The 15,791-nt window shown below is 40.9% G+C and overlaps 1 protein-coding gene across 3 annotated transcripts in view; it reads left to right on the top strand.

The window, feature by feature from the left end:
* Positions 1 to 5,781, top strand: part of PCDH7 (protocadherin 7) — a 245,517-nt gene extending 239,736 nt beyond the window's left edge. For all 3 annotated transcript variants that reach the window (XM_054164205.1, XM_054164199.1, XM_054164193.1), the window contains exon 3: positions 5,390 to 5,781. In XM_054164205.1, coding sequence (XP_054020180.1) covers positions 5,390 to 5,769 — 380 coding nt within the window. In that variant the 3' untranslated portion in view covers positions 5,770 to 5,781. The remainder of the gene's footprint in view (positions 1 to 5,389) is intronic.
* Positions 5,782 to 15,791: the final 10,010 nt, after the last annotated feature.

The raw sequence follows: 15,791 nt of genomic DNA, 5'->3' as shown, positions 1-15,791 counted from the left end.
AAAATCTAAGGAAAACCAAGCAAAATCCAAGTAACAAATGAAGATTGCACAGACCTTTGGAAGACATTTTATAAATCATAGCTTATTACTGGTAAAATTACCGTTCACATCAAATTTTATGTTGTGGTAGAAAGTTGCTCCAACCCAAATGAAGTACCTGACTTTGTTCCCAGTTTGAAGTGCCTGGTTCCTTTTAAAGCTAATTGAAATTTGTTTTTTTATATACAAGAAACATGAAAATTTCCTCAAATGACTCATATTGTGTGTAAGTCATACCAAATACACTGGAAAAATAATTTAGATGTTGATTATTATTTTTTTTTCATGGTCTAATGGCCATGGTGGTCTTAGTTTGATGGTTGGACTTGATGATCTTGGTGGTCTTTTGTGTCTGAAACAATTCTATGATTACTTCAACGTGGTTGGCACATCTCAAGCAGTGAACTGGTGTTGGACTTTACTCAGTAGGAACACTTCAGGGATGGCATGCACTGTCTCTGTGGTACACGATAATGCCACATTCAAGATGACAGCAGACCAAGCCTTGGGGCATGAAATGTTTTTTGAGATACATTCAATTGCTGTTTAACTGTCGTCAGCCTGCGGTGCAGAGAAAGAAATTGCTGATGTCTTCAAAGATGTTTAAGGGTTGACAGCCGGCTGAACCAGAGACATCAATATGCCCAGGTGGCCAAGAGAGGGCCAATGGCATCCTGGCCTGCATCAGAAATAGCATGCCCAGCAGGAACAGGGAAGTCACTCTGTCCCTGTACTCAGCACTGGTTAGGCTACACCTTGAGTACTGTGTCCAGTTCTGGGCTCCTCAACTTAAGAAGGACATCGAGACCCTTGACCATGTCCAGAGCAGGGCAACAAAGCTGGTGAGAGGTCCTGAGCACAAGCCCTATGAGGAGCGGCTGAGGGAGCTGGGGTTGTTTAGCCTGGAGAAGAGGAGGCTCAGGGGAGACCTTATTGCTCTCCACAACTACCTGAATGGAGGTTGTAGCCAGGAGGGGGTTGGCCTCTTCTCCCAGGCAACCAGTGGCAGAAAAGAGGACACAGTCTCAAGCAGTGCCAGGGAAGTTTAGGCTTGAGGAGAAGAGAAAGTTCTTCACAGAAAGAGTAATTGGCCATTGGAATGTGCTGCCCAGGGAGGTGATGGAATCACTGTCCCTGGAAGTGTTCAGAAAAGGATTGGATGTGGCACTTGAAGCCATGGTTTAGTTGTCATGAGGTGTTAGGTATTAGGTAACAAGTTAGACTTGATGATCTCTGAGGTCTTTTTCTACCTGGTTGATTCTGTGATTCTATGTTTAAGGGTTTTCATAGATTCTTGGCAGGTTAGAATGTGCCACAGCACTAACTGGGGTGCAGTTGTTGTATTAATGTGGTTAGGAGGCAGGAATTTGCAAAGGCAGTGCTTTTGTAACTGTGTATCCCAATAGCTTAGGTTTTTCTTCCCTCCCCTCAAGCAGTGGTTTTCTACAATATGCAGCTGTTTTCTGCACTACTGTTTTCTGACCATGTAGTCAATGTTTTTTATACTTTCAGTGCTCTATTGCATCTCTGACCACATAGCTCAGAAAACAACCATTTCATACAAGAGCTGTGTAAATGGAGTCCTGTTTAACTAAATAGTCTTACTGGTGTCCCCCTGGATGCAGCACTGCTGAGGCCACATTTTGATACTGGGTTCAGTTTCAGGACTCTCACTACAAGAAAGACTTTGAGTCAATGGACAATAAGGCTACATTAACTCTACAAGACAAATATTAATTGAAAGACATTTTGGAGGAAAATAAATTACACTGGATCCAACAGCCTTGAGGAAACAGGGGCTGCTGCTGCTGCTTCATGTTCCCAGTTCCAACCAGCAGCAAAGATGAAGTATTCCCAGTAGGCAGATACAGAGAGGACACACATACACTGTGGATCCACACAGTTGACCACACAGATCACAGACAGAGCACTCAGCATGAACATGGGCAGCACCAGTGCCCTCATCCTTGGAGTCCTAGTGGACAGCAAGTTATCCAGGGGACAGCAATGTACACTTATGGCCGAGAGAGCCAACAGCATCTTGGGGTGCATTAAGAAAAGTGTGTCCAGCAGGCCTATGGAGGTTCTCATCCCCCTCACAATGCTCTGCTGAGACCACACCTGGAATACTGTGTCCAGTTCTGGGCTCCCCAGTTCAAGAGAGACAAAGATTTGCTGGAAAAAACTCCACTGGAGAGCTATGAGGATGATTGCAGGACTTGAACATCTCCCCTCTGGAGAAAGACTGAGAGATCTGGTGCTGTTCAGTCTTGAGAAGAGAAGACTGAGATGGGATCTTATTAATGTCTATACATATCTGAAGGGTGGGCATCAAGATGAAGGTAATAGTCTCTTTTTGGTGGTGCCCAGTGACAGGACAAGGAGCAACAGGTACAAGCTGGAACACAGAAGGTTTCATCTCAACACAAGGGCACATTTCTTTATGGTGAGGGTGATGGAGCACTGGATAGGGCTGCCCAGGGAAGTTGTAGAGTCTCTTTCTCTGAAAAATTTCAAAAGCTGCCTGCATATATTCCTGTGTGGCCTCCCCTAGGTGATCCTGCTTTGGCAGGGGGCTTGGACTGGATGATTACTGGAGGTCCCTTCCACTGCTGACATTCTGTGATTCTGTCCCTTTCTCTGGCTAGACTGGATGGACAGGCACAAATGTCTCTGTGAACCAGCACATGCCCAGGGAAGAGTCAGAAAGTAATTTATTAAGTAGACAGAACAGAGGGTGCTGGTCATGCACAGAATACAAGCAGACAAACCTATTGGCCATTTTATCTTTTTATCTCTCTTTCTGCTCTTGTTCCACCCCAAATAAACTCAACTCCTCTATTGTCCTCCCTTTGATTCCTCCCCTAAGCAATGAATAATAAGTCCGATGTTATCCCAAAGTGGTTTTTTTCCTTAATATTCCACAATGTGTCCTACTATGATGGTGGTGGAACACTGGAACAGGTTGGCTGGGGTGGTGGTGGAGGGTGGAATGTCTCTGTTCCTGGAGACATTCAAGGTCAGGTTTGATGGGGCTCTAAGCAATGTGATCTAGTTGGGGATGTCCCTCTTTACTACAGGTGGGTAGAACTAGAAGACCTTCAAGGGTCCTTTCCAAACAAAACCATTTGATGATTCTGTGATACATACCTAGGCAGCAGTCCCTCTATGAGACAGGAAGGTAATTGAGAGAGCAATTGCCAAAGACTCATGGTGATGAGTTTCCTGCCTGGACACACCTGCCTGGCTCATGGGTTTGGTGGGATAGCCATAGGAGGGCTTCAGGCAAGGTGCTTGCTATTCCTGAGTCCTTGGTTTGAGTTCTTATCTACAACTATGCACTTCTGTGGCATTCTCAGCCTGGGCCCAGGCCCATGGACCTTTGATGGGGCTGATGGGCCTGGGAGGAGCCTGGGGGTAGGTTTTTCAGCTAGTATCATCCTGCCAGTGTCTCTCTGAGCTCTTTTGTGGGTGTGGAGATGATGTTTATCACATAACTCAACAGAGTGAGTCAGCCACATGCTGCTTAGAGCTTGCTGCTTCATAAAACAGCAGTATAAGGCTGAAAGGAGCAGCAAGTCCTTGTGTTTTACTGTAAGGAATTCTAATGTTTTTTCCAAAACCCAAAATGGTAAATTTTCAAGTGTATGATTCAAGGTCCATTAGCAAGGAATGGAATTTTATCAACTAATTTAATGCTGGCTCGTGATTTGATGGCATGAGAAAGGAGCTGTCAAATATAATGAGACATTAAGCATTTCAGTCTGGAAATAAAACCCCTATAAAACCCCAAACTAGAAGAAAAAAATCTCTTTTCAGTAAACACATGTTCTTGTGATTGGAAAAAATAATAATAAATAAGGATCACTCAGTTCCTTCCTCCCAGCCTTACCCCTCTCAGATACAATTACTCCATTATCAGTGTTGTTTTCCTCATTAAAATAAGTTACTAAATCATTCACTAAACCAGCTGAGACCTTCAACCATGTTCTAGCTTTGTAAAACCACAGAACCATCTCTCAATATGTGCATTGTCACTCTTGCATTCTCTTACACTTCCTAATCAAAACTTATCAGAACAATGTGCACAGCTGAGGTTAACAGGAGTTAATGAAGAGACTAATTCCAGCTCTCTGTTCTCAGGGACCCCATGTTTTGGGGGTCTTGGTTTCAAAACAGTCTCTTTATGGTTGCCTGACTTCTTAATTCTGTGATTACTTGATTTTGATGGTTTTGACCTTTTTCTCAACATCAGTAGTTTTCAGCGCAAGCTCTTCCAAGTATAGTAGCTAGAAAACTTAAACACAGTGATCTCAAAGAGGAAATCTTCTAACACAGCAAGCCACACATAAAACTTTGTCACTCAGGTTCTTCCTTTCCTTCCACATGTACACACAACACACGGAACAGATTTGTCCATACATGTTAGGCAAAATTTCTACCCAGTAGCAGGTTTTTTGTATGTTCCTACTACTCATTGATTGTGTGATTCATACCATCATACCATGTATGAACCACAAATGTCCAGTCATCAGAAACACAAGCAGAGGTTTACACCATGTGCAAATCAAGTCCCATCGTCAGTAACTGGGCTGCTCACTTGTAGGATGTGAAACACGTTAATATTTGCAGAGCACAAGACCTCAGGTTCATTCCACAGAAATGCAAAGAATCCTTAAAGAAAAAAAAAATTATTCAAAGAAATGTACTTTTAATGATTTTAAGAAAATTGGAATTTCTAAACTAGACAACAGCATATTTAGATTGGATATTAGAAAGAAGTTTATTATCATGAGGGTGGTGGAATACCAGAACAGGTTGCCCAGGGAGGCAGGTGGTGGAGGCCCCATCTCTGGAGACATTCAATGTCAGGCTTGATGGGGCTCTGAGCAACCAGATCTATCTGGGGATGTCCCTGCTTATTGCAGGGGGTTGGACTAGATGAGATTTAAAGGTCCTTTCCAACCTAATACATTCTATGATTCTGAGAGCTTCACTGACTCTTTTAGAGGATCAAAAATCAACCACTATCCAATGGCAAATGCTTTTGAGGTTTATTTACAAGTACAGGAAGTGGCTTAATCATTTTAATTTTTCTGGAGGCTGAAGGTAACTGTGCAGATATGGTTATCACCTTTGGGCACAGGCTTTGCAAACCCAAAACTTATATAAACTTATAGAATCATAGAATCCTTTTGGTTGGGGAAGACCTGATAAATCTTTGAGTCCCACCATCGACACTATTACCAAGACCTTTAAAAATACCTTTTGTGAATGTAAGGATTCTCAGTTGGAGGGGAAGTTGTTGCCATGTTCTTCATTTGTAAAGAGAACTTTGTTTTCCTTTCAGATTCAAGGCCTCTACCAGATGTAGCCCTGACAGGGAAGTGCACCCGAGAGTGTGATGAATATGGCCACTCGGACTCCTGCTGGATGCCAGTTCGCACTTCTCCTGAAAGAAAGCAGAAGAGCCAGCCAAAACTCTCCACTTTCATGCCTGTTGATGAACGGGGCAGTCAGGAAAAGCTGGCCAATGGAGAAGCTTCCCTCATGGGTGACCGCAACAGAAACCTCCTTAACAAAAAGCTGACCTCATCCTATGAGACCTTCAGCGCAGCTAGCTTCAGCAAAAATGAAGAGGGCAACCCAGAGGATATCCCCCTCACACAGACAGGGGAATACAAGCCATCTCCTGTCAATACTCTAACTAGAAGAGAAGTTTACCTGTAGGTTTCAAAAAAAAAAAAAGAAAAAAAAGAAGCAAGGAAGTTCTTTCCTATTGTGAGAAAAGATGCAAAAGTATTAAAAATCAAAACAATTTTAACAAAAAAACCCAGAAACAAAAAAACACAAAAAACAAACAAACCACAGAATAAAACAAGAAACAAAAAAACCAAGGGGGCCACCAAAGAGACAAAAGATCTGCCTGCCATTTCTGCCTCCGCAGCAGGTGTTTAATTCTACTCTCTGCCTGACTATCCTGTACAATGTAGAAAATGTTGTTACTTGCATGTCTAGTATCCCCCCTCTCCCCCTTTCAACTGGTTTTTATTTTCCTAAATCTATGGTTGCAAATTCCTCCCATAAGTAAGGAGCTTGAGTGAAAAAAAAACAAAACAAACAACAAAAAAACCAACCACAACAAAACCACAACACACTGTTGTTTCCCCCACACCACTCTACAGAAGCATGAGTTAAGCCAACTCATTTTGTTTGGTTGTCATCTGGCTTGTTGAGGATAACAAGTCTGGGAAAATGTATTTAAAACAAACCCCCACAACCAACAACCAACAACCCAACTCACATCATCATAATATTGCTGATCCCCACCAGGGACAATCCTTCAGGAACCATACAGATATAGAGGTAAATATCAAGGGATTCATGGTGAATAGGCACTTTGTGAAGACCACAGCTTTAATATTCTCCCCTCTCATCTGAGGATGGAAGCAACGGACATCCCTTCAGCCTGGGACTGCAGTCAAACCTGTGGCACCACCTTCCTCTGGCTCATGAACTCTGGTTCAGTTTTACTCATAAACCGAACATGTTCTTGCTCTGTATCTCTTTCTTATTCATTCTCTGTAGTGATGGCTTCAAGGTAAACACAATTAGCAACACATACACCATAGGTTAGTAATAACAATCAAACTGTTGGAATCATTTCTTTTGGGGCAAGGCTAACACCCAGCTGGGAGAGATCTTGACAACAAAAAGGCCAAAGATCACCCAATGAATCAGGGGAACTGCTAAGTATTGGGGCTTGGCTTAGAAAATGAATTTATCCATAAATCCATACACAGCCTCCTAACACACCTTCTATTGTTATATTTTGCACAGCAGCACAGTTCACAAACCCAGATGATTTCACTCCACAACATGATTTAGTGACCATGGTGGTGTTGGGTTGATGGTTGGACTTGATGATCTTAGAGGTCTCTTCCAACCAGAATTATTCCATGATTTGTTTTTGTTTCTCCTACGTAGTTCACCTGAATGCCCAAAGGAACTGATATGGGTTGTAATAAGGCTGGTTTTTTTGGTAATGACATGCGGTTCCAGCAGCTGCTGCACATGATAATGCTGCATAAAACAGTTCCAGGGACTTTTTAAGATCAAAAGGAATATCCAAGAGTAGTAATAGAAGGCTGTGTTAACAAGAATGCTTGGAGAGATGGAAAGAGTGGGCATGGGGATGATGCAGTGGCAAGAGAATATTACATGTCAAATAGGCATAACCTGCATTAGCACGGAGGCTGGACTAGATGATCTCCACGGGTGCTTTCCAACCCCACCATTTGGTAATTCTCTGTTTCTAAGTAGAAAACCTTATTTTCAGAGTTCAAGGAATGATTGCTAAGCCTTTTGTCAGCAGTGTTGCACATTACCAGTTGCTTCAGTTATGTCAAAGAGATAGTGAAGGGGTTTTTTTGAAGCACAAGTACACTAAAACCAAGAGAAGTGCAATACAAAATGATGTCAAGACTCAGAACATTTAGGCTAGGTAGAAAACAATCTGATAAATAGTGGTGTGATACTCACCTAGGAGGTCAAGAAGAGTTAAAAGGAGTCCAAGCTGCTGTGATGTGAGCTCTGGGCTGTGAAGGCTCTCACGCTGAGTGCTCCTTGAGAGGAAAACTAACATGTTTTTGTGCAATAAAAGCAACAAAAAGTGCAGAACTTCAAACATATGGTTTCTAGCTGATGTCGTAGTCATAATGACAGACTGAGTTCAGGCATTCAGATGCAAGCCCTGATGGAACCACACAAGCAAGGACAGCTTGAGGAACATTCAGATCCCTGGTTGTGTAACCTGGTGTTAAGGCATGGCTAGATGGCTCTCTAGGACAGCATAGTCAAAACATAGTTTTTGGTAGCATTTTGCTTTGAAGAATTGCATAGAAACAACCTTCAACAACCTCAAGTAGAGGTTGGTCAGTCCATACAACCTATCACCTTTATCTTTTGACTTCACTTCTCCATACAGCAGGATGAGGTTTGATGGTTGGACTCGGTGATCTCAGAGGTCTTTTTCCAACCAAAACAATTCTATGACTCTATGTACCATTCTTGGCCAGTTTGCTCTCCTCTTATTTTTCTCCATGTCTGTGTACAGCAGTTGGGCTGAAATGGGCACATTTCAGAAGGAAAAGCATTAAAACTCAAAGATTAAACACAACCGAATATCTTCATGTTTAATTATTTAAGAGAGATGCAACCTAGTACTTTGTTCCAAGGCTGCACACAGCAGTTACTGTGTTGTATAATCTGTAAGTAACAAAAGATAATGCTTCTAAAGAAATGCTTACCTAATGTATACACCATTTCCTTGCACGTTTCAACAGGATACACCAAATGGTCAACAGAATTTCCTTTACAAAGGTTTGATTTAATATTACACACACGCACACAAAATTAAGTAAAGTAGTGTGGTCCCATATATTCTTAGACCTTTTATTTATTTATTATTTGTTTTACCAGGCTAATAAATACAGGTCGTAGGTGACCTTCCTATTAAATGGATCAGCAGTCACACCGAGTTTTGCACCACGCCAACCCAGCCATTAAATCCTTTACTCCTGTGCATCTCCTATAGATTAAAATGGGTGTGAAAGAATCATTTGTTTGGGCTTTCTTTATTTTAATATATAACAATTCTTTCTACTGTAAGTATTCACAGTCATTCTGGTGGAGCTAGCCACTATTGATATGCTGATTACTCTTCTGACCTGGCATGACACACACAAATATCCTTTGTAGTTTATCTCTCTTTTTTTGTTGTTGTCATTGTTTTTTTTCTCTCTTTTTTATTTTTTTTTTCCTCTTCTCTTTATTTCAAAATAGGTTAAATCTGGTGCCACTCCATGGACAGAGTGCTTTTGTAAAAAAAAAAAAAGTTAATAAAAAAACCAGAAACAAATAAAACTATATATAAAAAAGGTAATAATAATAAATATAATAATTAGAGTGAATGCGAAATATGCAACTGTGCCTTTTTATACCTATTATTATGGTAATGTGGTAGCTGGGTTTGGACACTGAGGGATAAAGGGGCTAACTCCCAACTTTTTTGGACCTGTACATTTAACCTGTGTTTATTTTCTGAGAAACTATAAATAATATATTTAAAAAAACAAAAAACAACACGAGCCTTTTTTTGCCAAACTCAGTTAATGGACCAGTCTTAAGCATTATCAACACAAGGCTATGGTTTAAGTAGGTCTTGAGGATTATTTTTTCTTGTTTGATTGTTGGGGTTTTTTTAATTGCTCTTTATGTGGGGGTGTGATGGGTCAACACCCATCCTGGAAACAGGGGGTGGAGGGCTTACAAGTGCTTTGCCCTCCCTGCAGGGCGTTTTCCCCCTGGGAAACTGAGTCTGTTCGACTCCCCCCTCCCTGCCCAGCTAGGGTATAAAAGGGGGAGACCACAGGGCTCAGTTGGTAGAGTATGAGACTCTTAATGGCAAGGTTGTGGGTTCAAGCCTTTAGTGGGCAGTAGTGTCCTCCCTTTTATACCCTAGCTGGGTAGGGAGGGGGGAGTCGAACAGACTCGGTTTCCCAGGGGGAAAATGCCCTTCAGGGAGGGCAAAGCACTTGCAAGCCCTCCACCCCCTGTTTCCAGGATGGTCTTTAACCCATCACAGCGGGGCTTGGGGTTTGTTTATTTTTTTTGTTGTTAGTATTATTATTATTATCATTTGGGTTTAATTCTGCTGCCTGAAAAACTACGATCTGTCTGTACTCGAGTTATTTAGCCAAGGTGTCACCAGTTCATGTTGCCAGGAAAATGGAATTATTATTTTTTTTTATTATTATTATTATTATTTTGGGTTTTTCTTTTTAATTGCTTTTAGCCTTCATCACATTTCAGTTGTACAGTAGAGAGGTCATCCTTTTCTTTCCTTCCGTGGGCAACTCAGATGAGCTTTGCATGTATTTTACATTAGGGCACCTTTATAGATTGATGCATTAATATATAACTTTATATGTATTAGAGAGAAGAAACAAAAATAATTCAATAGCTTTGGTCTATTAAAAAAAAAAAAACACAACAAAAAAAATAAAATCTAATGCTCATTCTGGATCTCAGATCCACTATGTTTAGTCCATATGGTTTCTGACTGGCCTGCTGCCTGAGTTTCAGGAAAACAAACAAAAAAAAAAGCAAAAAAAAAAGCAAAAAAAAACTTTAAAAAAATGTTAAGCATTATTTTTATGTGGGGGAAGAACTTCAATGGGATTGAAATGATTGGCTGAAAGGCTACCCTAGGAAGTTGTCAAGCTGGAAAACACAAAAGAATATGGATGTGGATAAAGGTAAAGGACAGTAGTGGAGTTACCACGCCTGGAGGTGTTCCAAAAAATACATGGAGATGGTTTAATGGCCGTGGAGGTCTTAGGTTGATGGTTGGACTCAATGACCTCAGAGGTCTTTTTCCAACCCAAATAATTCTGGGATTCAATGAAAGAAAGATTTCGCCATAAATCCAGCTGTTGCTAAACTCTTGTAAAGAACTTGAGCAACAAAACAGCTTTCTTCTTGGTGCATTGCTAGCAAACATAATTAGGTAGGAATGGAGGAGCCAAGCCAGCAGCAGAAATGGAAGTCCATCAGTTCAGTTGACACAAGAGCATAAACACAACGAAGAAGACAACGCTAACCAGCTACCCGGGGTATGCTTTCAGACAACTTTTTCCTAAATTTTCAAGCACTTGCATTCAGTGTGGTACGATCTGTTTGTAATATTAATCATTGACTATTGTTCTGCAACTTGGATGTTGATAGTGAAGCAGAGAACAATTTATCATTGTTTATTATGAGTCACTATGCACGCAACTATGCTAAACATGGCAAAAATGTATTCAACGCTAGTCCACCTCTATTTATGAACTATTTACATAATTTAATTTGCTTTTTGTACAGTTTTATGTAAATAAATTGCTTGTCATTTTCTTCTTCTTCTTTTCCTTTTTTTCCCCCCCTTTCTTTTCCTTTTTTCCCCCCCCTTTTGTTTTGTCTCCTCAAATTAAAATATAACATGTTCAACTGGTTGCTCATTTGCCAGTGTACTTTCTCTGACAGGCTGGATCAGATCACATGCTGCATTTGCATATTTAATCTCCATTTTGCATGGCAAAGATGAAATTTGTAGCTGGCCACATCTTTAGCCCACATAGCCGAGGTTTCTATCTGTCTCCAGAGTGGAATTCAACAGCAGTTGGTGTCACTCAGGACAGCACAGAGCTATTTTTTGTGGTAGAAATAAAAGACTTGCAATGGTAGCAGTTGTTCCTGGTGACTCTTCAAAAAGGGGACCTTATAGCTGTCTTCCAATACCCGAAGGGAACCTGCAGGAAAGATGGAGAGGGACTTTTCATAAAGGTGTCTACAGACAGGGTGAAGGAGAATGGTTTTAAGCTGAAGGAGGGTAGGTTTAGACTGGATCTTAGGAGGAAGTTCTTCAGTGCGAGGGGGGTGAAACTCTGGAATAGCTTGCCCAGACTGGTTGTGGATGGCCCCTCCCCAGGGGTGTTCAAGGCCAGGTTGGATGAGGCCTTGATGTCTAGTTGAGAGTCATCCCTGTCTGTGGCAGGCAGGTAGGAGTAGATATCCTTGAAGATCCCTTCCAACTTAAGCCATTCTTTGATTCCATGCTTATTAAAGTGTGTCTTAAACCTTTATATTAAGGGAAATATTTTAATTTTTTGCTTGTGGTTTGTTTTTTTGGTTAGTTGTTTAAGTAAAAGTTCAAGTATTTCAGATATTGCCATGAAATGGCAATTTTCCAGTTATCAGCAAGGTTGTTATTTTTTTATCCAAGAACTTTAGTGGCCATGGTGGTGTTGGGTTAATGGTTGGGCTCAATGATCTTAGAGGTCTTTTGCAACTAAAACAATTCTATGATTCCAAGCAATCACAAATTCTAAAACCTCAGTGAGCCATCTATGCTGAAGAGAGTACCATTAATACAGAATTCCAGACCAAAATGTGAAATAAAATCCTCCCATTCTTTCCAGTTGTGAATCAAATTATGCATCTCAGTACAACTACAGATCAAGAGCAAAACCTCCTCAAGAAGGAACATCAAAGAAACAAGAAAAGTATATTCCTTGCCACTTCCCTGGAGGTGTTCAAAGCCAGGTTGGATGAGGCTTGAGCAACCTGTTCTGCTGGAAGGTGTCCCTGCCAATGCCAGGGGGTGCTGAACTAGAGGATCTTGAGGGTCCCTTGCAACCCAAATCATTCAATGATTCTGTCAGAATCATGCACTGGGTATTTATTGATTTGGCCAGGTTGGTTATTTTTGTGAGAGGAGGTCCCAAAACAGCTGTTGGTTGGTTGATTTGGGGTTTTGGGGAGTTTCTGTGTGTTTGTGGGGTCTTTTTGTTTGTTTGGGGTTTTTTTTGCTTCATTGGCTTTTTATTGATTTGGTTTATTTCTTCTAGGTTTCTTTTATTTGGTTGGTTTGGGTAGTTTGGGGACTTTTTTGTTGGTTGCTTGCTTTTGTTTTTTTCTGTTTGTTGGTTGTTCTAGGCGTTTTGTTTGTTTTGGGGAGGGGTTGTTTGGTTTGTTTGTTGGTGGTTTTGGGGGGGGGGGGTGTGGTTTGGATTTTTTCTAATAAACTTTCTATTGCAAATTTCTTTCTCTGCCTGTGCTTTTGATTGACATTGCCTGGTCTTCTCTAATGAGTGCATCAAGGAAGAGCCTTCCTTCCCTAAGCAGAGGTCTGAATCTACATGCCTAGGGAGAGAACTCAACCCATGGACTGACCCCAGCCCTCCCACATCACACTGGAATGAGTAGCCCCTCAACCTCTTCCAGTACTAGCAGTATTTTAATGAGTAACTTCAATCAAGCTTTCATCTTTATTTTCTTTATTCTATAGTAGCTGCAGTAAGCAAGACATGACCTTATGTTTGTTTATTTTTGCCTTTTATCTGCATTTTTCTTGTTTACCAACTGCATCCAGGAAGGTGATTACAGGAAGATAAAACACATTTTCTGAACCACAGAAAGTGGAGAGGGAGAATAATGTAAACTGGGGAAAGCTAACAATTTATGCTCCCCTTTAACCCTGCCTTCATTCCTCCCTCCCATGCTGCAGCAAAATGTAATCTTATGCAGAGACTGAAATTAATAAATGTGACCTAGGCAGAAATAATTTCATGTCTTTATTGAGCTTCCTGAGGGGAGTGTAGAGAAGATGCTTAATAGTTCATAAATGTGCAAATCATCCAGCCTATGCAACAGAAGAAAGTGACACCAGGGTTAGGCAAGAATATTTAGTATATTGCTTAGTGAAATGATAGGGTTTCAGTCTGCTCCTACAGTTATTCCTTCTAAAGTATGGCTGATTTAAAGTCTTGGATATACTCACCAAGAAACCAGAAGGGGGGAAAAATAATAAATAAAATGCAAAATACCTCTTCTGTAGTGGTATGGAATAGCCTCTGGGAGAAGAAGGAACAAAGAACAGCAAATAACTGTAATGTAATTGGCACAGAAGTGTTAGAAATAAATCCCTTTAGGACTTTCCAACTGATTTAAGGGGCCTAAAATAGGGAGATATTAATGTCTAATTTGTAGCTATCGACTGTAATTTTTAAGCAAGGGCTCTCACTAAATATAAGACATGTGATTCTATTTAAGGTGGTGTTTTTACACATTTAATTAATGGTTAAAAATATTTCTGTCTTAGTCTTCCTTCCTTGCAAGCTTACTAAAGGAAAATTCAGCAGGCTCGTTCAGTATTCACTCTTTAGAGAAGGGAGCTTTGGAATGATGAAGCTAGGTAAGATATAGGTTTCATAATTCTCAAAAATGTAACCAACTTCTTCACTTTTCCAATATAATTATAAAACAGAAGGGAAGAGGGAGAGGGAGAGGGAGAGGGAGAGGGAGAGGGAGAGGGAGAGGGAGAGGGAGAGGGAGAGGGAGAGGGAGAGGGAGAGGGAGAGGGAGAGGGAGAGGGAGAGGGAGAGGGAGAGGGAGAGGGAGAGGGAGAGGGAGAGGGAGAGGGAGAGGGAGAGGGAGAGGGAGAGGGAGAGGGAGAGGTCAAAGGAAAGAAAAAATAATCAAAATAAAGAGGGAACAAAGCAGCATAAACCCATTTTTAGTATACTGTGTTTACTCCTCCTTTGGTAAATTTTACATTCTGTAAACTCAGTCTCATGGAGAAAGCAACTTGAATAAAAACTCCTAAGCTTTTCCCAACCCTGTGGAGAATCAGAGAAGGAAAGAAAGATCAGAGCAAGAGGAAAAAAAAGTGCTGCCTCCTTTATTACCTACCATGAACTAAGTGAAACTTGTTTCAGTTTCTAGTCTCTTATCTCTTGTAAGTTGCTAGTACAAGAGTCAGAATATTTTATTTAGTTGTTTATTTATTTATTTTAATCTTAATTTATCTTCTTTTGCTGACAGTTCCTGGAATCATCTTGTCACCTACTTAGCTTTTGTCCACCTTGTTCTGAACTAGAAGAGCAGTCAGGTGACTGCATATTCTTTTTCAGCCTGACCTCTGAGCATCTTGCAGGGTATAACGTTCACAGCATCATTAAATCATAGAATGATAGGGGTTAGAAGGGACCTCTACAGATCATCTAATCCAATCCCACTGCCAAAGCAGGATCACCTAGGGCAGGTCACACAGGAACACATCCAGACTGGTCTTGAAAGTCTCCAGAAAAGGAGCCTCCACAGCCTCCCCGGGCAGCCTGCTCCAGAGCTCCAGAAACCTCACAAAAAGTGTTTCCTCATGTTGAGGTGGAACTTCCTGTGTTCCAGCTTGTCTGTTGCCTCTTGTCCTATCACAAGATATCACCAGCAAGAACCTGACCCCTTCTTCTTGGCACACACTCTTCAGATATTTATAAACATTAATAAGATTTCCTCTCAGTTTGCTCTTCTCCAGACTTAAACAGCCTCAGGTCTCTCAGCCTTTTCTCATCAGACAGATGTTCCAGGATTGGAAAGCTGCTGTGTGTGATAAAGAACAAAGCACATGCTGGGTGCAACCCTGTAAAGCCAAGCAGTGCATTTCTTCTTCCTCTAATCTGTGCCCTCTGAGAGAGATGAAAAAGAAAGGTACAAATGCCCCAGGTCCCTCTGAAGTAGAGTTAACTGAGTCTCATTTATACAAAAAGGATCTTTTGCCAAGCCGTAGGACATTGTTTCCAATCAGCTTGAAGGCCTCTGTTTAATATTCTGACGGTGTTTATGTGTCATCAGTACAATGACAATGGCTAATTATCATTATTTAGGAGAGCATGGACTTGATGGAGGGAAATAATATTAAAATGCTACCTGGAAAATAGGACATTCAAGCTCTAACTCCCATGAGATGCTATAACGTATTGGTTGGATTCATACAAAAGTTAAATACTACTTTTCAGTTCCAAAGAAAACTCTGGCAGACAAAATAAGCATTTGGAAAAAAATTAAAAAGGGGGAAAAAGGTGGGGGGAAAGGGAAAAAAGAGAGAAATAAAAGAAATAAACACAAGTAAAAGAAATAAAGACCTTGGTTAGACATGGACAGAGAAGGTCACTCTCAGAGTTACAGAATAAATTTTCTGTACTGAGTGACTGAAAAGGAAATAAATTTAGCAACACTCAGAAATAATACTTCTTGTCTTTCTTTACACACTGATGAGATTGAAGCTTCCAGGAGTGTACTGATTAGTGTCACTCAGAACAAACAAAAATAAAACCAAAACCAACTAACCAATAAAAATAAAATTAAACCAAAAC

The sequence above is a fragment of the Dryobates pubescens genome, chromosome 1 (genome assembly GCF_014839835.1).
Source record: "Dryobates pubescens isolate bDryPub1 chromosome 1, bDryPub1.pri, whole genome shotgun sequence".
In the NCBI taxonomy this organism is placed as follows: domain Eukaryota; kingdom Metazoa; phylum Chordata; class Aves; order Piciformes; family Picidae; genus Dryobates; species Dryobates pubescens.
The sequence above is the reverse complement of the archived record's forward strand: the minus strand, read 5'-3'. Positions and strand labels throughout refer to the sequence as shown.